Source organism: Lathyrus oleraceus, chromosome 5, assembly GCF_024323335.1.
Source record: "Lathyrus oleraceus cultivar Zhongwan6 chromosome 5, CAAS_Psat_ZW6_1.0, whole genome shotgun sequence".
In the NCBI taxonomy this organism is placed as follows: Eukaryota; Viridiplantae; Streptophyta; class Magnoliopsida; order Fabales; family Fabaceae; genus Lathyrus; species Lathyrus oleraceus.
In genome coordinates this window covers 365736117-365759028 of record NC_066583.1, presented here as the reverse complement: position 1 = coordinate 365759028, position 22912 = coordinate 365736117, and the positions used below count along the sequence as shown (strand labels likewise).

General features: G+C 35.2%; 1 protein-coding gene across 1 annotated transcript; it reads right to left on the bottom strand.

The window, feature by feature from the left end:
* Window positions 1-2402: 2402 nt before the first annotated feature.
* Window positions 2403-3526, bottom strand: LOC127084740 (uncharacterized). The gene is made up of 2 exons (XM_051025247.1): window positions 2887-3526; window positions 2403-2806 (listed from the first exon to the last, which is right to left on the bottom strand). Exons 1-2 carry the CDS (start codon window positions 3425-3427, stop codon window positions 2574-2576), a joined length of 774 nt encoding a protein of 257 aa, XP_050881204.1. The 5' UTR covers window positions 3428-3526; the 3' UTR covers window positions 2403-2573.
* Window positions 3527-22912: the final 19386 nt, after the last annotated feature.

Here is a 22912-nt window from a genome sequence, read left to right as displayed (position 1 = left end):
TATATATATATATATATATATATATATATATATATATATATATATATATATATATATATATATATATATATATATATATATATATATATATATATAATTGTTTAGTCTCTAATTTGATTAGTATAAGGAAAAAGATAGACATTAAAGTATATATTAATGGAAATTAAACATGATACTAACAAAAGTTATCAAAAAAAAATCCCTATCAAGATTTATCAACAAATATTTGGTGTCACTAAATTGTATGGTAATGGAAGTGAGCCATATCTTAAAAGATTTATATCTACATTAAAAGTCGTAGGTATAACTAACTGTTTATGCCATCAACATAAAATTTGTAACTATAGTTTATGGTGACAAAAAAATCTATAGGTACAACAAATTACATGCCAGAATAAGTGTTGGTATATGTATTTTACATCATGCTTATGATAAATAGACATTTATCTATGTTTTTTGGTTGTCACTAAAAGTTAAGTATCTTGTAGTGTGACGAGGATGGTTCAAATATGATGACAAACACTTTACTTGTGACAAAGATGATTAGTTGTAGAGAGAATACGGGGATGGTGGAGGAGCTCCTTTTGTATTGGTCAAAAAGTACATGTGTGCATTGTATCTCTACAAGAATAGAGGATACTCAAAGGACTTAGTATATTTATAACAATTGAAGGTGGTTAGGATTTTCTCACAACAGCGAGAAGCCTTGTATGGTGATATTATAATGGTGTTAGATGACCTACTCATGTGAGGTAAGAGACTCTATAAATGAGTGTGGTGCTTAAGGGAGAAGTGTGAATTAGGATCTGCCATTTTCTCCTGTTAGGGGAGAAGTGTATATAAAGGCCCTGGGCCTAGGATTTTCTTGGGAAGATTCACCACACACTCATTTAATGGTGGACCGTTGAATCTATTTTTCATAGGGAGATGTGGACCAGTTAATGACATTGCCTTCTCTCTGTCTAAGGAACATCTTTTCCCACGTTTCATGTATCTGGGCGAGAAAAAGGTAAATGGGTGAGGCGATACCTCCTTGAAGGTGATGTATGGTCATCGTCCTTCCCGTGGGTGGCGTCGTTCTCTCCCTTATTAGGTCTTTTACAAATATAACATTATACCTTCCCACTTGAGTCGTGAGAGAAATATTTGTTCAGTAGACTCCCTCCTAAGTTAGATCCACCAATTATTTTTTAAAAAAGGAAAAAAACTATAGAAAAAAGAGTTTTTATGTGCATCCTTTTTTAGTTGGGTCAAACCCATTTGACATGTGACAAGTTAAAATAGATTTATTAGTCCCTAAAAGAGTGTGTTTGGATGGGATATATGGAATTTTTTAGAGAATTTAAAGTTCTAAGCAATTCAAATGATTCAATTGAAATTCATTCATTTTTAAATTATTTTGTTTGGATGAAGTATTAAAATGATTCATTGTTATGTTTTTTGGGTCAATTTTTATAAATTTTAAAAAAAATTGGGCAAATTTAAAATATGAAAAATAGAGACTAATTTGCAATTTTTAAAAACTTAAATTGACCAATTTGTAAAATTTTAAAATTTTAAGAGACTTATTTGCAATTTTTTGATAATTTTGGAGGTGAATTTCAAAGTTTTAATAAAATATGAGGACTATTTTGCAAAAATTAAAAATTTAATAATAAACAATTTAACATTTGCATAATATAGAGTGAAAGAGAAAATTCAAATTCTTTACTTATATGTGTTATTTTAAATTCCTTAAACTTAACTTGAATTAAATACTTTATAGATTTACATCATTTTAACAATTGTCCATATTTTTTTATCCAAACAATAGATTTTGACTAAATCATTTCAAATTTTCTCAAAAATTATTTTCCTTTATTAAAATGTTTCTTCAAAGCACACTCTAAAACAAATATAAAAAAAACATCAACAAAGGAAGGAAGGAAAACAAACAGTAATAAAAAAGAAAGAAAACATGATTGTGATTGAGAGTGAAGAGAGAAAATTGGTTTTAAATGATAGATTGATATGTAGCAAACTTTCTCAATTTTTGCTCAGCATGTTTTTCTATCACTTACTTATTATATTTATGTAATTTATGAGTAATTTTCTTTTTCTTACTTATTATTATTATTATTATTATTATTATTATTATTATTATTATTATTATTATGTTTTAGAATTGATTTTATGAAATATTTGTTTAAATTTTATGTGTAAAAAAATATTTTTCTGTTATGAGATTGATTATTTTGAAACTCTTGCTATCTCAAAATTATAAAATCGACTTATAAAATAATATATGTTGTCATAAATCATGATCAAAACTCACTTTGTCTAAGTGGAGATGTGAATTTTTTTATGCACTTCATATTTTAATTTTGATGTGAAGAAACATAAAAATGCTAACCATTGAACACACAATCTTACAACTACCAAGGCCTTTTGATATCAAAACGTCAGCATAATAGACAAGCACAAAATCTTCCTCAACTTCAATATAAAAAATAATGCCTAACATAAAACCTGTAAATTAGGATCTATCCTTAAGAGAACATTGATTTCCTATTGAAATCTTGACTGTTGAATGATCACATGGAAATATCAATCTCTATTAAGCTTTCATCCTCATTCATATCGTTAAATTCTGATAAAAGCTGCATGAGATTTTGTTGCTTGAGAATAGACTCCGAAAGAAAATCCAACAATTCAGATTCCATTTTTTGTGTAGATTCTTCGGCTAAGGCTAAGTTAGAAAAATTTCTTTTAGGAAGGTGGATTTCAATGAGGCTATCCTCCTCCTCGTCCTCCTCCTCATATTCATCTGAAAGATTGAACAAAATCATTATAGATACAAATTATAAGATATAAATATATGAATAGATATATTAAGAATTTATATACCTGAAATAGTATAGACCGAAGGAGTATATGAGAATAAACTATCCTCTTTATCACGATTCATATTTATGATATTTCTATTAAATTGTGCATCATGGTTATAATTTTCATCGTTATAATCATCGTCTCCATCATCTGTGTCAGAATCTAAATCTAAGTCATCACAACTACTCGCATTTTGATATTCAATGCAATCAATCTCAACAGTTTCGTCTACCATTGAGGCAATATTTCTTTCACTATCGGATGGAAGTGAAGAATCTGAATGCAAATCATCTTGTTGATTAAATTCAGTTTCACCAACATCAAATGATGGTTGCAGCTTCTCTTTGAACAGCTTTTCTTGAATTAAACTTTCATTTTTAGTCCCTTTTTTCTTTTTCAATGTGACAAGAAACACAATAGATAGAACAGAAATAGGTATTGTAAGAATCAAAGGAAAGGATTTGGAAATTGAAAAGGAAAATGAGAAAATGACTAGAAACAACATGATAGGTAGAAAAATGCTTAAATTAGAATAGAAATGTTGCTTATTTGTCTTCATCGTGATCACTGAATTGTTGTAATGAGAAAACTAGAAAAGAACTCAGTGAAAGACTTAATGCAATGTTTTGTTGCAATCTTCAATTGCTTTCAATCAACATTATATTACTAACTCAAAATCTTGAAGTTGATGAATGCATGTACCAAACATATATGACCCACTCATAACATGGCATTACATTAAACACATCAAAACAAGCATCATGAAGAAAAATCCATAATGTACTTGAGAATGATCTTGTTTTTTCACCCTATGTTTCATACTTTTCTTCAATACTAAACATAAGTCATTAAAAGTTGACGTGTTTTTTATTTTCATCCCTGTATTTTTTTTTAAAATAATCCTTAAATATTAAAATCTTTTCTACACTACTAAAAGGCAGATTTTATCTATAGAGATTAAAACGAAATGAAATTTAATACTCAAGAATTTTATTTAAAAAAAATATCGGAACCAAAAACAAAAACGCGTCAATTCACCTAAAAAAAATTATTTAAGAAAAAAAAACTACACCGTTTTTTCTCCAAAAGATGCTTAAGTTTTCTATGGAATCAAACAGAACTTGCGCACTTCTATGATATTTTCATGTCAAGATTTCAAGTAACACCCTTATCTATGTAGGCCACTCTTTCTACATGTAAAGAAGGCTCCAATAGAGGCCCATTCATGAACATATTTTTGTCGGATAGTTTCCATTATCATCATGTCCCCCTGCCTCATATAATTGATACAAATGCCCGTTAGTTGTTACACAAAATGGAAACAAAATGGTCAATACTATGAATGCAATGCAAGAGTTCAACCTTATGGTTAAGTAAAGTAATATTGTTAAGATGAGGAGAAGTCCAATCATGGGACATATATGTCAACAATTGAGACTATTATGCTAAAGTTTAATCCACCATCAGATAAATATTATATAAGTAAATTTGATTTTTTTTTTTTTATATTAGAAAATTAATGTATCTAATTCATATATGGATTAGATATATTAACTATTAAATGTATAAAAAAAATTAAATTTACTTATTATATTAATCGAAGGATGCATATAGTATTTTTCTTTACCGCATATCAATATTAGTAAAATTTATTTAAGATTGTGATATTATGATTTTTATATTTTTATGAATTTCTACAAGTGAAATAAATTATACTCCGATCTATAATACAATTTTTTTAGCGTTTATTATTGGAATTGTTTTCTCATCTCTTAAATTTTTTTTAATGTATCTTTTGATGACAAATATATTGTATTTTGTTTATTTGTAAGAAAAAAGAAAAATGTTATAGTTATTTTCCATTTGCTTTCTACTTTATAGGCATCTTTACATCAAACATTACATCCAACCTTGAGAAAGGGAGATTAGGGCGATTTAAATTTTAAAATAAAATTCTCAATAACTTTAATTACCATTATACCCAACAACCACTCTATTAGACTATCTTTTATTAAAAATTAATATATTATTTACATGAATCGTGTTTAATAGATTAATAAAATAATTCAACAAAAAATTTATTTAGCTCATGAGACGATTTGATATTTTAATCTTATATCATAATTATGCACTATTCATTAAAAATATAAAGTCACCATCTTTCATTAATTTAAAATGATCGGATCATGGCAGTCACAAGTTAATCATATAGTTGATTTTTTTCACGAGTCAATTCATTTCAAAAAATTTGAAGGAATATAATAATAAGTGTTTTTCATGCCACTTCAATTTTTTTTATCGTCATATATTGATAATAATGTATATCATATAATATGAATGACAAAACTAAACAGAAAAATAAATCTTAATTAAATTCACAAGTGTTACAGTGCAAATTTTAAACTATTACATGTATATATTAATGATATTATAATGTTAACAATGACTTTTACATAATTCTCATTCTTTTAACATGACCAACAAATATTTTGAACGTAGAATCTTTATTTAAATGATTTTCTAATACGAAATTTATACTAATATGTTTAAATTATTGGAAGTCCTTAATAATTCAAATGCTTGATAGGAGCTTTAAAAGGCACTGCAGTGAAAACAGCTTATTAAATAAGCTGTTTTTGCAATTCTGTTTTTTCTGTTATTCTTGGGCCTGTTTGTGGTTCCAATTTGTACCGTATAAATAGACATTGTATGTCATAGTTGAAAGGTTAATGCCATATGATTCAATTCTCTCAATCTTTCTCTATTTCTCTATCTCTCTCTCTATTCACATTATCATCTTCATCTTTCCCAAACACACTGTTTCCACCATTCCATTTCTGGTTTTTTCCAACATTTGGCATCAAGAGCTTTGGTTCTGATCCAATTCCGCTGCAATCATGTCCGTTTCAAACGATAAAATACCTACCAATCTTCCAATCCTTGACTCGAAAAACTACGACAAATGGGCGAAGCAAATGAAGGTTTTGTTCGGCTATCAAGACGTTCTTGAGGTGATCAAAGATGGTGTTACGTCTCTCGTCGAAGGAGCTACGGATGCTCAAAAGGCTACGTTCAAATAAGAGAAGAAGAAGGATTACAAAGCGCTGTTCTTGATCCATTCTTGTGTCGATGGTGACAACTTTGAAAAAGTAGGCGATTGCGATTCCGCAAAGCAAGCGTGGGAGATTCTTGAGAAGGCTTATGCAGGGGCTGCCAAAGCCAAAGTGGTGAGGTTACAAACTCACAAGCGACAGTTCGAGTTAATGCAAATGGAGGACAAGGAGTCGATAAACGATTATGTGACGCGTATTACGCGTGTGGTGAATCAAATCAAGTCGTGCGGGGAAACTACGGTAGAGCAGAATGTTGTGTCGAAGATCTTGCGTTCTTTAACGCCAAGATTCGACAACATTGTCGTTGCGCTTGAAGAATCGAAGGATTTATCGTCGTTGTCGAAGGAGGAGCTTCAAAGCTCACTAGAAGCTCATGAACAACGAATGGATGAGAGGGGAAACGATAAAGCGAAGTCGGAAATAGCATTGCAAGCGCGACTTCATGAGAAGAGTAAACGATCGGAGAGGAAAGGGCATCCGAGAGGGAAGTCCAATTTCCAGAATTTTGGTGGTAGAGATTCACAAAATTCAAAGGGGCAAAAAGGTGAGGGAAGCTCCAAGGAGGGTGATCAAGGAACCCACAAGCCATTCGACAAAAGTAACGTGAAGTGTTACAATTGTCAAAAGCTTGGGCATTTCGCAAAGTATTGCCACGCGAAACGAAGAGAAAATCGCGCGGATGAGGCGAAGTTTGCTAAGGAAGAAGCGAATGATGATAATACGCTTCTTGTGATGATCATGGAAGAGAATTATGGCATGAGAAAAGGGCTGGACAGCAGTGGCAGCAGTGCAAACAATTCTGCAGAAACGCGTTCGGAGAAAAACGCAATGGTAACGGTTCGAGATGGAATTCAAAGTAGCGATGAGTGGTACTTGGATTCTAGTTGTTCGACTCATATGACGGGAAGAAAGGATTGGTTTGTCAAGATCAATCAAGCCACGAAGAATAAAGTGAGATTTGCCGATGATACGACGTTATCCGCCGATGGCGTTGGAGATGTCTTGATCGTGAAGAAAGATGGTGGTCGTTCATTGATCAAGGATGTGCTGTACATTCCAGGAATCAAATGTAATCTCTTGAGCATTGGCCAACTACTCGAGAAAGATTACATTATTCGCATGGAAAACAAGGTATTGCGCGTTTTGGACCGAAAGGGGGTTTTGGTACTTAAAGCACCGATGGCTGCCAATCGAACTTTCAAGATAGCATTGAAAGTAATGGAGCATCGATGTTTAGCTACAGCGGCAAGTCGTGAGGAGTGGTTGTGGCATTACCGTCTTGGTCATCTCAATTTTCGAGACCTCGACGCGTTGCATAGACATGGTATGGTGACCGGGCTGCCAAGAATCGTGGTTCCAGCTGAGTTGTGTGTTGAATGTGTTCAAGGGAAGCAACACAAGAGTGTTTTCAGCAAGGATACAGGTCATAGGACCAAGCATATTCTTGAGGTGGTGTATTCGGACGTGTGTGGGCCGATGCAAGTCAACTCGTATGGAGGTAACCGATACTTTGTCACGTTTATTGATGATTTCAGTAGGAAGCTGTGGATTTATCTAATCAAGAGGAAGGATGAGGTGTTTGATATGTTCAAACGATTTAAATCCATGGTTGAGCGACAAAGTAGTCACAAACTCAAAATTCTCAAAACCGATGGAGGAGGAGAATTTACTTCGAGGGAATTTGGGAGTTATTGTGACGATGAGGGTATTGTGCGTGAGGTTGTACCACCCTATACGCCTCAGCAAAATGGTGTTGCCGAGAGAAAAAATCGGACGATTATGAACATGGTGCGTAGCATGTTGAAAGCGAAAAATCTTCCGAAAGAGTTGTGGGGAGAAGCTGTTTCTACAGCTGCCTATTTGATAAACAGGTGTCCTACAAAGAAGATGGACAAGGTTACTCCAGAAGAGGTATGGTGTGGACACAAGCCAAGTTTGAGTCACTTGCGTGTTTTCGGTTCGGTAGCATTTCGACATATTCCGGGTCAGATTCGAAAGAAATTAGATGACAAGGGTGAAATGATGTTGCTGGTTGGTTATCATCCTACCGGAGGCTACAAGCTGTTTGATATGAGTAACAAGAAGATTGTGATAAGTCGAGATGTGATCGTGGACGAGTTTCGGCAATTTGACAGCAGAAAATCTGCCATATCAGCTCAGGAAATCGATTTGCCTCAAGATGAAATCGATTTCATGCAGGAAAATCAGCATTCTGAAGCTGCTGGAACTGGTTCTGCAGAGATTGAAATCGATTTGCCTCAAGGTGAAATCGATTTCATGCAGGAAAATTTGAATTCTCAGCCTGCTGAAGGTACTGTACAGCAACCTTTTGTAACCGAAACAGGTGAATCAAGTAGACGACCAACAAGGCAAAGAGGATTGCCTCAAAGACTCCGTGATTGTGAATTATTTCGAGATAGCGAGATCAACAATGAGGGTGATCTTATTCACTTCGCTCTAATGGCCGAATCCGAACCGGTGAATACGGAGGAGGCATTAAGCGATCCAAAGTGGATGTGTGCGATGAAAGAAGAACTGGATTCAATTGAGAAGAACAGTACTTGGATGTTGGTTGATTTACCGAAAGGAAAAAAGGCGATAGGTGTGAAGTGGGTCTACAAAGTGAAAGCGAATCCGAAAGGCGAGATAATCAAGCATAAAGCTCGATTAGTAGCGAAGGGATTTTTGCAAAAGGAAGGGATAGACTTCGATGAAGTGTTTGCTCCAGTTGCAAGGCATGAAACCATTCGGTTAGTTGTTGCGATGGCAAATAACAACAGCTGGCCGTTGTATCAAATGGACGTCAAATCTGCGTTTTTGAATGGTCCACTTGATGAGGAGGTATATGTGAGACAGCCACCTGGTTTTGTGATCAAAAATCAAGAGGCAAAGGTCTATAAGTTGAGGAAGGCACTCTATGGTTTGAAACAAGCTCCGAGAGCTTGGAACAAACGCATAGATGGATTTCTTAGCGATGTTGGTTTCAAGAAATGCGTATCCGAACATGGAGTTTATGTGAAATCGGATGCAAGTGATGGAGTAATCATTCTTTGTCTTTATGTGGATGATTTGTTGATTACCGGCAACTGTGAAAAGAACATTTCAAATTTCAAAGGAGAGCTTATGAAGGAATTTGAAATGAGTGATCTTGGTATCATGAAATATTTCTTAGGCATAGAGTTCCAAAGGACAAAATTGGGACTGCTCATGCACCAAAGAAGGTATGCCATGGAAATTCTGAAGAGGTGTGATATGGAGCATTGCAATGCTGCCACAACACCAGCCGAGACTCGATTACAGCTGTCCAAGAGTGAAGAAGAACAAGATGTGGATCCTACTCAATACCGGAGATTGATAGGATCATATCGTTACTTGTGCAATACGCGGCCAGATTTGGCGTTTAGTGTCGGTATTGCGAGTAGATTCATGGAGAGGCCGAAGGTATCACACTTGGCAGCAGTTAAGAGGATCCTTAGATATGTGAAAGGTACTCTTGGTTGTGGAATTTTGTTTCCGGCAAGCGACATGGGCAGAAGTTGTGAGTTACTCGGATACACCGATTCCAATTGGTGCGGAGATAAGGATGATCGAAAGTCTACGGCGGGGTATCTCTTTATGTTCGGTAAGGCACCAATCTCTTGGTGTTCGAAAAAGGAACCGGTTGTAGCCCTCTCTTCTTGCGAGGCCGAGTATATAGCAGCGTCGATGTGTGCATGCCAAGCTGTGTGGCTGGTGAATCTATGTAAGGAGTTGGGCAGCAGTAGAAATGGGGCTGTTTTGCTACTTGTGGACAACATTTCAGCGATAAACCTTGCTAAGAATCCCATAGCACATGGGAGGAGCAAGCATATTGAAATGCGATTCCACTATTTGAGAGAATTGGTGAGCTCCGGACAGTTGCGTTTAGGGTACTGCAGAAGCGAAGAACAAGTTGCGGACTTGTTAACGAAAGGCGTGACAAGTAATGTGTTCAAGAGACTTGTGAAGAAGTTGAGCATGATGAGTGTGGAGCATTTGAATTAAGGTGGTGTATTGGAAGTCCTTAATAATTCAAATGCTTGATAGGAGCTTTAAAAGGCACTGCAGTGAAAACAGCTTATTAAATAAGCTGTTTTTGCAATTCTGTTTTTTCTGTTATTCTTGGGCCTGTTTGTGGTTCCAATTTGTACCGTATAAATAGACATTGTATGTCATAGTTGAAAGGTTAATGCCATATGATTCAATTCTCTCAATCTTTCTCTATTTCTCTATCTCTCTCTCTATTCACATTATCATCTCCATCTTTCCCAAACACACTGTTTTCACCATTCCATTTCTGGTTTTTTCCAACATAAATGATACGTTTTATACACTTATTTGACTAATAAGTACTTTAGATCCATGTGTTTTACACCTTTTGTGTAATCATCATTCTTAAAGAAAAAGACACCGGTAGAACTATCATAATAAATTCTTAGCAGCCTACATATATTGTCAACAATGTCAAACCCTAAGTTAAAGGTCTGCAACCACAATTATTGAATTGTGACTTCAAAGCATACCACAAATAATGAGTCCATATTAGAAGTCGCAAACATATAAGATTTTCCACTCTTTCATGATATTGCTCATCCAGCAGAAGAAAAACATATGTAAGTATGGATTTTCTTGAGTCCACACATCTCATAAAGTTCGAACCCATGCATCCAAGGTGTTTAGAAATATTGTATGTGAGTGTCACACCCCAATTTTGTCCGAACATTTTAAATTTATTTGATACAAGTCCATTTGTTCAATTTTTCATTTTTAGTCATATGCATTGTTATCATCAAATAAAGTCACCATAATTATTCATATATGCATATATAGCAAAAAAGTTAACATAAAGTCAATATTTTACATGTTGAAGAAATTGACTAAAATTACATTTTTTTTTCATTATGTATTTTGAAAAATAAATTCATGATCATTTTATTTATCATCAAAATATCAATTTGAATTTTATTAATCATTTTCTTGCATCATAAAAAAATCAATGTTTCTAGATAACCTAAAATATCTCTCATTTGTTACATCATTATTCCATTCATATATTAGATCATTATTCATTATTTAATTAAATAAGTTTCTAGAAGACACTCACACTCTTTGCATAATTCATAAACTACCCTTTTTAGAGCCTATAAATAAAATCATTCACATTCATAAATCTCACCATCAGTCATTCACAAAAACTAAGTCAAAACTCTCTTCATTTTTCTCTTCATTTTCTTTCAAGTTATTTCTTTCTTTTTATTAAATAGGTAGGCTCTTATGCTTATTCTTTATTTAAATCTATTGTATTTTTACTCTTACCTTATTTATTTAGTATCTTAATCATCACCATTTTGCATAGAAACTCAATTGATTTTAAATCAAGAGTTAAAAAGTGTTATTGAACTTCCATAAGTAAAAATACTTTGTTGTTATTTAAATGTATTTTATGCTTGTTCTTTATTTAATTCTATTGTATTTTTACTTTTTCTTTATTTATTTAATACCTTAATAATCACAATTTTGTATGGAAACTCAATTGATTTCAAAATCATGAGTTGAAAAGTGATATTGAACCTCCATAAGCAAAAGTTATTTGTTGTTGTTTAAATGGATCTTATGCTTGTTCTTTATTTAATTTTATTGCATTTTTACTCTTGCTTTATTTATTTAGTACCTTAATCATCACCATTTTGTATGGATACTCAATTGATTTCAAAATCAAGAGTTGAAAAGTGTTCTTGAACCTCTATAAGAAAAAGTGAGTTGTTGTTCTTTAAATGGATCTTATGCTCGTTCTTTATTTAATTCTATTGTATTTTTAATTTTGCTTTATTTATTTAGTACCTTAATAATCACCATTTTGTATGGAAACTCAATTGATTTCAAAATCAAGAGTTTAAAGGGTTTTTGAACCTCCATGAACAAAAGCGGTCAAATGCAAATTGATGTTTGTTTTACATAAATAATATATCCAATAACTTTCCAACATCACCCTGATCATGAATCCATAGTTTGTTTGTCATGAGGTTGAATAAAACGACCAAATCAAGCAAACAAATGTTGCTACATTTTGTTGATTTTCTAATTTTTTTGTGAATTATTTTCTGATTTTGAATAAACCATTGTGTTTATGAGATCGAGTACATAATTTTTCATTATTTATTTGCTTAATTCCGTGAAAAATTAAGAAAGTTATGATGTTTTTACGTTTTTGTGGAACCATTTTTTTTTCTTCATTTTTTTGCTACGGGAATAGTAATCAAATATGGGGTTGAAAAAGATGAAGTTTCCCTACACCCCTTGATTGCTCAGCACATTCCTGTGGGGGCCCCATCCTTTGGACCTAAAACATTTTTCTATCTACACCCCCAATTTTCAATCTGTTTTTCTCTTTTGTATATTTTTATTTATTTATTATTTATTTATTATTGTTTTATCTATTTATTTTCGTTCTTTCTTTTATTTTCTTTAGTTTTTTTTAATTTTTTTACCTATTGTGTTGATTATGTGCCCCTCCATTTATTATTTTTGTTACCTTTTTTATTGCTTTATTTTTTAGTTTATTTTATTGTATTTTTAGTTGATGCATAATTGTTAATCCAGAAAGACAAAATGACAATTAAAATTAATCTTTCAAAAATACTAAAATCAAAGGTGCTTGATCAACATCAAGTACATTTTTCAAAATCATTTCCAAATCTCTTTCCGTTTCAAATGCAAATTAAAACCTTGATCTAAATCGAGTATTTTATCCAAATTAAACTAAGATACTTAATTATACTTAAAACATCATTTCATTTAGAGATGAAAATGGGGATGGTCTTGTGCCTTCGATTCCTCTTCTCAATTATTTGGGTTAAGTTCCCTTACTCGAATATTCAAATAATTGTCATCTCTTAAACATTCCTAATCCGATCAAATCCAAATCATTTTTACAATACCTTAGACGAAAAAGGAAGTGGTTTAAAGCCTTCTATTCCCTTCTCTGAATACTTGGATACGATTTCCCTTACTCGACCATTTGAGTACTCATTGTCCACTCAAAATACCCTAACACCATATAAATCCCTTCACAATTAAGTATGAAAAGGGAGATGGTCTAGAGCCTTCCATTCCTCTCCTCGATTATTTGGATATGAGTTCACTTACTCGCCTATCCGAGTAATCGCCATCCAACAAAACACTCAACACATCAAACCACTTTTTCTCGCCCCCGTGCGATAGAAGTCTTTTCAAAAAGAACATTGTTTACTCCATTCTAATTCAAATACAAACAAAAGCTTTAAGTCTCCAATTACGAGCACAAGCAACGTTTAACCGTTATAAATCAATCTAAACACTTGTTCACCAAAACAAACCAACCAACATACCGTAGCACCCTGAACTATGAATGCTCTTATTTCCTTATTGCACCATAAGGATATGTAGGCATGAGATTGCGATATCTTGACGAGCACACTAATAAAAAACCTCCATTTTCCCCCTTTTGAGATTTTCTTTCATTTCTCTTATCAATCTTTTTATCTCTCAATGAAAACAATTAAGATTAGCTAACATTCAAATTGCAAATTAGACTAAAAGGTTCTCGTTGAGTACAACAGACGTGAGAGGTGCTAATATCTTCTCCTTGCGTAATCGACTCCCGAACCCGAATATGGTTGTGATGACCGATATTCTATTTTTAAGGGTTTTATCGATATTTTCCTATTCCTTCATTGAAATAAGTAAAGTTCGGTGGCGACTCTCTTCGAATCATTTTTTCGCAACCATCGCGATGAATCATATTTTTCGAGATGCGATAGTTGGCGACTCTGCTGGGGATTTTGTGCTCCATGCAAGAGAGATTCAATCCTAACTTAGTTTGATTTACGATGAATGTTAGCTTTATTCACTTGCTTTCTTATATCTTCTTTTCTTTATCTCATTTTAGTATTACTATTTGTAATTGGTTCTTATTTTACTATTGAGGGCTCTCTGATTATTCGCACTTCGTGAGATAGGCTCTCTACCCGAGTCTAAGAAAAACCATATGATTAAGATGGTGGTTGTGTAGTAGAGGCCCACAAGGAGCCTTTCTTGTTGGGACGATACAAAAACCCCTCCTAGAGTAGATTCTCTTGAGATATTATTGTCCGACGAGCCTTCGGCATGATGATGGTGTTTCCAAGTTGGATTAATGACTCTATGGACCTTTTAACCCGTCCCATTTATGGTGGTTGTGTAGTATTAACCTATGAGATTTCAGACTTGTTGGGTTGATATGAAAGCTTTAATCAGATGAGATCCCTTGGACGTATTACTATCTTACAGTAATATTTCCAACCTCAATCTATGACTCTGAGAACCTTGTTAGAACCTTGGACTTGATGATTATATAGTAGAGGCCCACAAGGAGCCTTCCTTGTTGGGACAACGCGTAAACCTCACCAAGAAGAGATCATCTTAGGGATATTACTATCAGACGATCCTTCATCACGACAGTGACGTTCTCAAGAAGGACCCATGACTCTAGGAACCTACAAACCTTAGAGCCTACCCTTGGGGTTCCTTTCATCAAAGATACCATTTACTTACCCATTATTCTGATTGACCTAAGAACACATTGAACCTGAACATGTCATTGAATTTATTCACATACCATTGCATTTGCATTCATCAATATACATGGCATATCATTTTCCACACAAAATACAAAAAAAAAACATCCATCCTTTGTCCATAACCTGTAGCTGATTTCCTGACACTCGTATCAGACTTGAAGCATCCCTTTAAAGATCATGGATCCGTTGGAGCAAAGCCATATTGCATTAAAAGGAGATGTTGACTTGATGAAAAACTAGATAGACCAACTTATGGAGGCTATGATAACTTTAGAAAAGAGAGAGGACAACATTCAACGGACTGCAGTCATTGAGAATGTCATTCCACCTCCAGTAAATGATCCTACCCAGCCTCAGCCTGTGTGAATCATAATTGTTAACTTTATTGTACAAGAGTTTCATATTGTCCAAGATGGGTGTTCCTCATATCATGATGTTGTTGAGTATCATAGCTTTACATTCTTTATGCCAGATTCTCATGGGATAAGTCTACTGGTCAATACTGAACGACCACAAGATGATGAGATTGCTGAAAGATGTCGTGTACTAGAGAAAAATACTTAAAGCCATCGAAGGGCGAGATAATGTTGAACTGAATGCTTTAAACATGTGTTTGGTACCTGACATGGTTATACTCGCAAAGTTCAAAGTACCATAATTTGAAAAGTACAAAAGGGACAGTTGTCCAAAGCATCATTTGGTGATATTTTTCCGAAAGAGGACCTCTTATGCTCACGATGATAAGTTAATGATTCATTGTTTTCAAGACAGTTTGAGTGGGGCATCATTGGGTTGGTACATGAAGTTAGAAAGGAATCACATCCAGTCACGGTTGGACTTAGCTAACGCCTTTTTGAAGCAGTATAAATAAAATTTGGACATGGCTCCCGATCACATGCAGTTGAGAGCTTTATCTCAGGAAAGCAACAAATCTTTCAGAGGGTATGCCTAAAGATTGAGAGAGTTAGAGGCTCACGTTGAACCACCACTGTTAGAGAAATAATTAATGGACTTATTTAGGGATACCTTGCAGAGACCTTACTTTGAAAGGTTGATAAGTCGTGCAACGTCAGACTTTGCTCACTTGGTGTTAATTGGAGAACACATCCAGTATGGCTTCAAAAGCAGAAGAACCCAATGCGCCTCGAGTAGCCAGAACATTGAGAGTAAATCTATGGTTAGTTCCCAAGAGGAAAAAGAGGATGAAATTAATGCAATATGGGAAACTCCACAAGCTTCGCCTTCGGTGCCTTATCCATAATACTCATACATCTCGACTATTTAGAGTCAACAACCTTTTAGGTCTCCATATCAGACACCATTTTCTCCACAGGATCAATATCAACCTACAATTTAAGGACCTCCTCAGTACAAACAACAACCATACTTTAGGCAACACGTTCCACATCAGCAGCATCAACACGCCCGACAAAGGCCAAGAAAGCCAGAGAGGCATATCGATCCACTTCCAATGCCATACAATCAAGTATTTTCATATTTGATCAAGAGTGGACTGATAGTGTCGAAGGAACTAAATCCCGTGCTTCGTCCATACTCACCAGGCTTTGACGCCAACTCCAGATGTGACTTTTATGTAGGGGCACAAAGGCATTCAACTAAAGATTGTAAAGTGCTGAAGATCCAGGTACAGACCCTGCTTGGTTCCAAGATGTTCTCCTTTACGCCTCAAGTCCTTCAAATCAACTATACTCCTTCACCTAGTCACGCGGGTCCATCAGGCCATACTATGAAAGAAATTACCCAGAATAGGTTTGAAAATGATCATCATACTGGTCTTAATGAGGATGACAACCTCCAACTCTGAAGAAAGCTAGCCTAGCAGTGAACCAAGCACGAGAGATTTTCCTCAGCATTGACAATCATTTGGCTATTTCAACATTTTTATTTGTATTTTATTTGCATGTTGAACACTTATTTGCTTTTAGGTATTGTTGTTTTCCTTTAATGGTAATATTAATGAATTGATCATACATATTTTGAATCAATCATTTAGTATTCACCCATATTTTCCATTTATATCAAAAACAAAAATATTTCTTCCATTCACTTATCAAATTGTTGTTTTATCAAAGATCGGAGGGAGGGTGATGAAAACGAAATACGCATAATTGCTAATAGTATGCTTTCAGATAAAATCATGTTGATGATGTACAAGCATTGTTTCAAATCCCCAAACACTGGAGAGATAAGGAGATATTCCCTAGTTAACCACTTTGAGCCTAGAAGTAAGTGTTTCTTTCGGGTCTATAAACCCTTACGTTTAACCGGGGGCGGGGTAATGTTCAATTAACCTGACTACCCACTCGAATTGCAAGAGAATACATCCCATATAGGGGTCAACCACATGATATTCTTCACACACATCCTGAAGTGTCGAAGGAACCAGACAAAATCCAAAAGTTATGAGAGTTTGTTCTTTAATGACCAATTACTAAGCAGTTACAACCCTTAAAAAAATAATGAAGAAAAAGCCTGTTAAGTCGAATACCATAGAAGAGACTTAGGTAAAAACTGGGCCAATCCCGGTGGATGAATAACTTCAAAAAGCAGTCCAAGAAATAATTAGGGATCAAAAGAAAAAAATCAAAGGAGGTGGTATAAATCCTCAGCAAATACAAAACAAGATTAGGTGACCACCATAGAAAGAATCAAAGGGTCATCGACATCCATGACAAAAGCAAAATAAGGTGACTTCCATTTCAAGTGAATCTTGAATCGTCAACCTTACACCGTGGAACTCCCTTGGAACATGAATGTGTATGTTGAATTAACTGAATGCAGGATTGAATATCATCAAGAAGAAGGGGTGGGTTAAAATAAATTTGAGCCTTATATCCTTTATTTCAATAACCGTGAACCAGGCCACATTACAACCCTTAAAAGACTTAATTGATGCAGGGTTTATTCTGAAAGCACACTATGGCAAGGTTGCGTAAACTGAATCCTAGAGATTTTCTAATCTTATGTATCTATGTCATATTCTCACTGTATATTTTACACACTACCACATCATCCCAATAAATGATTTTTAAAAACCTACATGAATATCGCATTAAAATTACAATTGATTAAATAAACAATTTTAACTGCAAGTAAGTACTTGACATCAAGGAACTTCAAAGAAGAAATCAAAGAATAACTTGATCATTGGTTAATGCTAACCTAAATTAAGACCACCTCATAACCCTTTGAATCAGGGGCATGGCATCCGATGATTATGTTGACCTAAGAATTGGTCAGGCTGAAATAAATCTCCAAGCATCAGTTGATCAAGGAGGCAAATCATTTCAAAATATTCAGTCCATCTGGGGAAAGCCCTTCAAAAGCTCAATCAGGGGAAAACTACTGAAAGATTCATACAATGGGGAAAATTTGGTTCAAGACATGGTATAGTCACTCCCAAGGTTTTCCTCTTCAGGATAATTCCTTCAAAGACACTACAAACTGGGGCCGACAAGTTGCAAAGGGGCGGATTCCCTTCATATTTTCAAGTTGGTCAAGAAGACCATACTAGACACCAACAAGAAACCTTAAAGCAAAGCATAAGCATAATTATCATGCATTAATTACATCGTTGCACTTATTAAATCATTTGTGGACATCATGGTATATCAGGAAAAGAAGTTAAGGTTCTCTCAGGAACAAATATGCAACTTATCAGTAAGGGATCAAAATTGGGGCACCAAGAGCATTCACATTTATCTTCTGATCATCGCATTATCAAATACCGAGTTTTGGGAAGTCAAATCCTTTCACCAACCAAAAGTACAATCCCTATTGGCATCTCCAAAACCAAAAGTCCAATCCACATTGGCATCCACCAAAAAATCCTAAGTCTAATAGATATTGGCAACTAAAAAAAATTCCACCCTGCTAGCATCATCATAAACTTAAATCCAATCAACATTGGTACTCAGAAAAGATCTCAGCTTTGAAAAAGGAAGACCAACCCAAAAAATAATCAAATGCTTGCATACAACGCACATGCATAAACTTTCCTTCCGAAATAGGAAGTTTCATACCAAAAATCCCTTTCGCCGAAACAAGAAGTTTTCGTAAACATGTACCACATGCATACATAACACAAATTCTTTCCCATCAACCCTTTGATGATGATATATCCTTTAATGTCCTTTTAGTCAATCCTTTAACGATCTCATTCCATAGTGAAGTCCTGGTCCGTCAACCCTTTGACAATGTCATTCTTTTCCATCAACCCTTTGATGATGATATTCCCTAATTGTTTCTTTTGACGGTGATGAGTCCTTTCCATCAACCCCTTTAATGATGTAACTCCTTAGTGAAGTCCTTTCTATCCATCCTTGGATGATGATATAATATAATAATTATTTTCCATCAACCCTTTGATGATGCCATCAACCCTTTGATGACGATATTCTAATTTGTTTCTTTCCCATAAACCCTTTGATGATGCCATCAACCCTTTGATGAAGATATTTCGAAATTATTCTTTCCATTAACCCTTTGATGACGATATTCTAATTTGTTTCTTTCCCATAAACCCTTTGATGATGCCATCAACCCTTTGATGAAGATATTTCGAAATTATTCTTTCCATTAACCCTTTGATGATGATATTCTATGATGATTCTTTCCTCCAACCCTTTGACGATGACAAATTCTTTTACATCAACTCTTTGATGTGATGATAATCCTTTTCCATAACCCTTTGACGATGTCACTCCATAATGAAGTCATTTACGTCAACTCTTTGACGATGACATTTACATTTCCATCAAACTTTTGATGATGATATTCTATAACTGATCCTTTTCCATCAACCCTTTGATGATGACATTCACTATCTTCCATCAACCATTTGATGATGACATTCATTATCTTCCATCAACCCTTTGATAATGATATTCACCAATAATTTCTCATTGGAAACAAAAATAAATCCCTACAAAAAAAATCCAGTTACCCAGTTTCATTCTCACATGCATCACTTCATGCATAATTTTCTTTCTAAAATAGAAAGATTCATCAAATACAATCCTATACACTCATCAGCATACCTATGCATAACAATCCCGCCAAAATAGGAAGCTTCATCAAAGATGAACAAATTCATTCGCATTCCTACATGCACATCTGTCATACCCCAAAATTTGCCCATTAATATTTCAAGACATTTTTCAGGGGCATTCCGACTCATTTTATGGCACTGATCTTAAAGGGACAAAGGCCCAGCTCACGAATGGCCCAATCCAGAAAATGGCCCAAACTGGCCTGTTCGCTACACGCTCGCCTAGCGAACGTTACGTTCGCTACACGCTCGCCTAGCGAACGTTCGCTACACGCTCGCCTAGCGAAGCAAACGTTCGCTACCAGCTCGCCTAGCGAGGCTGACAGACAACAAAAAATTTCGGGCTTCGTTCTGAGCCCATTAGGTCATGAAAAAGGGCATTATAAATACCAGTACTTCAGTAATGAAAAGGAGGACGAAAAACAGAGGAAGACGGACGGAAACCCTGGCACGGAAACCCTGGAGGCTACTTTAGAGAGTTCCGAGTGAAGAAACCCTGAAGGCCGCTTCCCCGCCCCGAAGCTACCGCCGCCCATCTCAATCCGGCTCGCCAATTCAAGGTTGCAATTCGATTGCAAACAGGTTTGCATTACTATTATCGCTTTATTTTCTTAATTTGCATGTGATACCGCTTTATGTTCTTAACTTGCATGTGATATTATAATTGAATTCATAAACATATTTGAGGTTTTGCATGTGAATTTAAGTGTGCCTGAATATTGTGAATGCTGAACCGTATAATTATGTGTTGGATGCCATAAGCCATGCCGCAGGTTGAAGTCATACTGTTCTGAAATTCAAAACCCGCAGCCGCTCGCTAGCACATCGCTAAGCGAGCATGTAGCGAGTATTCGCTAGGCCCTCGCTAGGCGAGGCAGAGGCGAACGGGACAGTCGCTAATATTTTGTTTGTTATGTCCTATGCGTATCTGATCTATTCTATGTTAATTATGCACTGTTTTGCCTGACATTCATGCTGCTGTATTTTCTTTTGCGGTGTAATCTTCGATTACACCCCGATTTGGTATTCTAACCCGTTTGCTGAATTTTGCCAAGGTTCACGTGTCCCAGGAAAAGATTGCCGTTAGGTTTTCCACTTTATTTGTGGGATACCCTTGTGGAGGCTCACCCTAAATTGCTTAATTAATTTTAATGTGTTAATTTTAATAATTAATTTTAATAATTAATTTTAATGTATTAATTTTAATGTATTATTTTTAATGTATTGATTTTAATGTGGAGATTCATCATAATCACCTAATTAACTTTAAAATATTGCCTTTAAATAAGTGATCTTGGACCTCTCTTTGCTGCCCTACGGTATTACGGTATAACGGTCATGTCCCGCGAATGTGGAGATACACTTAGCAATGGCCCTTCGGTTAAATCATCATAAAATAAATCATGGTCCCTCGGATGTTGCCTTCGAAAATACGATTTTGTCCCTCGATGACCCTTCGGTGTAGCCTACGGTTAAATGATGATCGTCCCTTCGAATGCTAAGGTATCCTTACAACTGTTGCCTTCAATGACCTATCGATGACCCTACGGTGACCCTTAAACATCCAAAGGGTAAGATTACTTACTTCTCAATAGTAAGGACAGTTTTACCCTCATAAGGATAGGAAATGCCCATAACGACCTCAGGAAGGTATAACTCTCAATTACTGGATCATAACCTAAAACATTTTCCACCCCTCACACTTTACACTTTACAAATCCTAGAAAATCACCACTTGGTATACATTCATACTAGAATCATTACCGAGTTACATTTTTCTAAACCATTTTCAAAATCAAATGAGATAAATACTTTGTATACATTCATACGAGAATCATTACAAAGTTAAACTCTCTTTCAAACATTTTTTAAGCAATTCACCGACACTTTTCAGACAAAAATATAAGTGATCCAGTAATTAAGAGCCCATGGATAACCATGGATACAAAGGGTGCTAACACCTTCCCTTTGTATAATGTACCTCCCGAACCCAAAATCCATTGAGGTCTTTCCTGTTCTTTTCCACCTTTCCTTATTGGATAAAAGAAAAGTCGGTGGCGACTCTTGCTATCCGCGACATTGCGATAAAAAGCAAAACACCCCAAGTCAGTTCACCGTATGACAGAACTGGCGACTCTGCTGGGGATACTTGATAAAGAGAGGTTACCTTAAAAAAAAAACAAGATCACTTATTTAAAACTGTCTGATTTACTTTCAAGGGATTGCTTGGGTATTTTTGAGTGAAAGATCCTACACCCGGATCTAGTGCACCTTAGGTAAGTAGCAATAGATCATCGCGACTATCCGGCGTATACTGGAATGGTTAAAATGATGGCTACGGTTAATGTGACACTTTGGATGTCCTGATGTTCCTCATGTTTACTTGAGGAAAAATTTGGCATCTGCGTGGTGTCATCAAAGCATTAACCAGACCTTTAGAACCCTAATTGACTCATCCTAGCCATTAGAAAGTAGTGAGATAACTGACTTCGGTTCCGACTGGGGTTGGTTGAGACTCGATACTACACTCTTTGAGATTGGACTTTAGGGAAGCTTCGGTCAACCACTTGGTGTTGCACTGAAGTGGACTTAAAGAAAGGTCGATGATTTGAGATCCTTCTAGAACCCGGTTACTATTCTAGGACAGGTTGAACCAACCAAACTTCAGTGGGGAGGGTACTTACCTATGGAACTCATGCAAGCCTTAAAACCTAGGAATGATGGTTGTGTGACTTGCTTGTGCTTGTTATTTATTTAACCTCATAACATCATAACATCATGACATCATAACATTGTACTAACCATTTCAAGAACTTAGGGATTTAACTTTGCTCTGTTTTGTATGAAAAAAAAAACAAAAAAAAACAAAAAAAAAACAAAAAAAAAACAAAAAAAAAAGTTTCTCTTTTTGGTAGTTTATGCAAAGTTAAATTCCAAAAGGCCTTGAAAACATTTCATGCATTGCATAGCATAACATAGCATAACAGGTACTCTAAAGGGGTCAATGTTCTCACGGTTTTCCTCCAAACAGAAAAATGGACCTCGAACAAATTGTCAAAGACCTCCAGGCTCAGAATGCTCAACTCCAGAAGATAATCTTGAACTTATCCAGGGGGCAGAAGGAACTGAAGGCTCTCTTGCTCGAGAAGAAAAAAGACAAGAAATCTGTGAGGCACACTAACCCGGGAAGAAGGCAGTTTACGAAGATCAATATGACTTTAGCACAGGCACTGCAGGGTATGCTA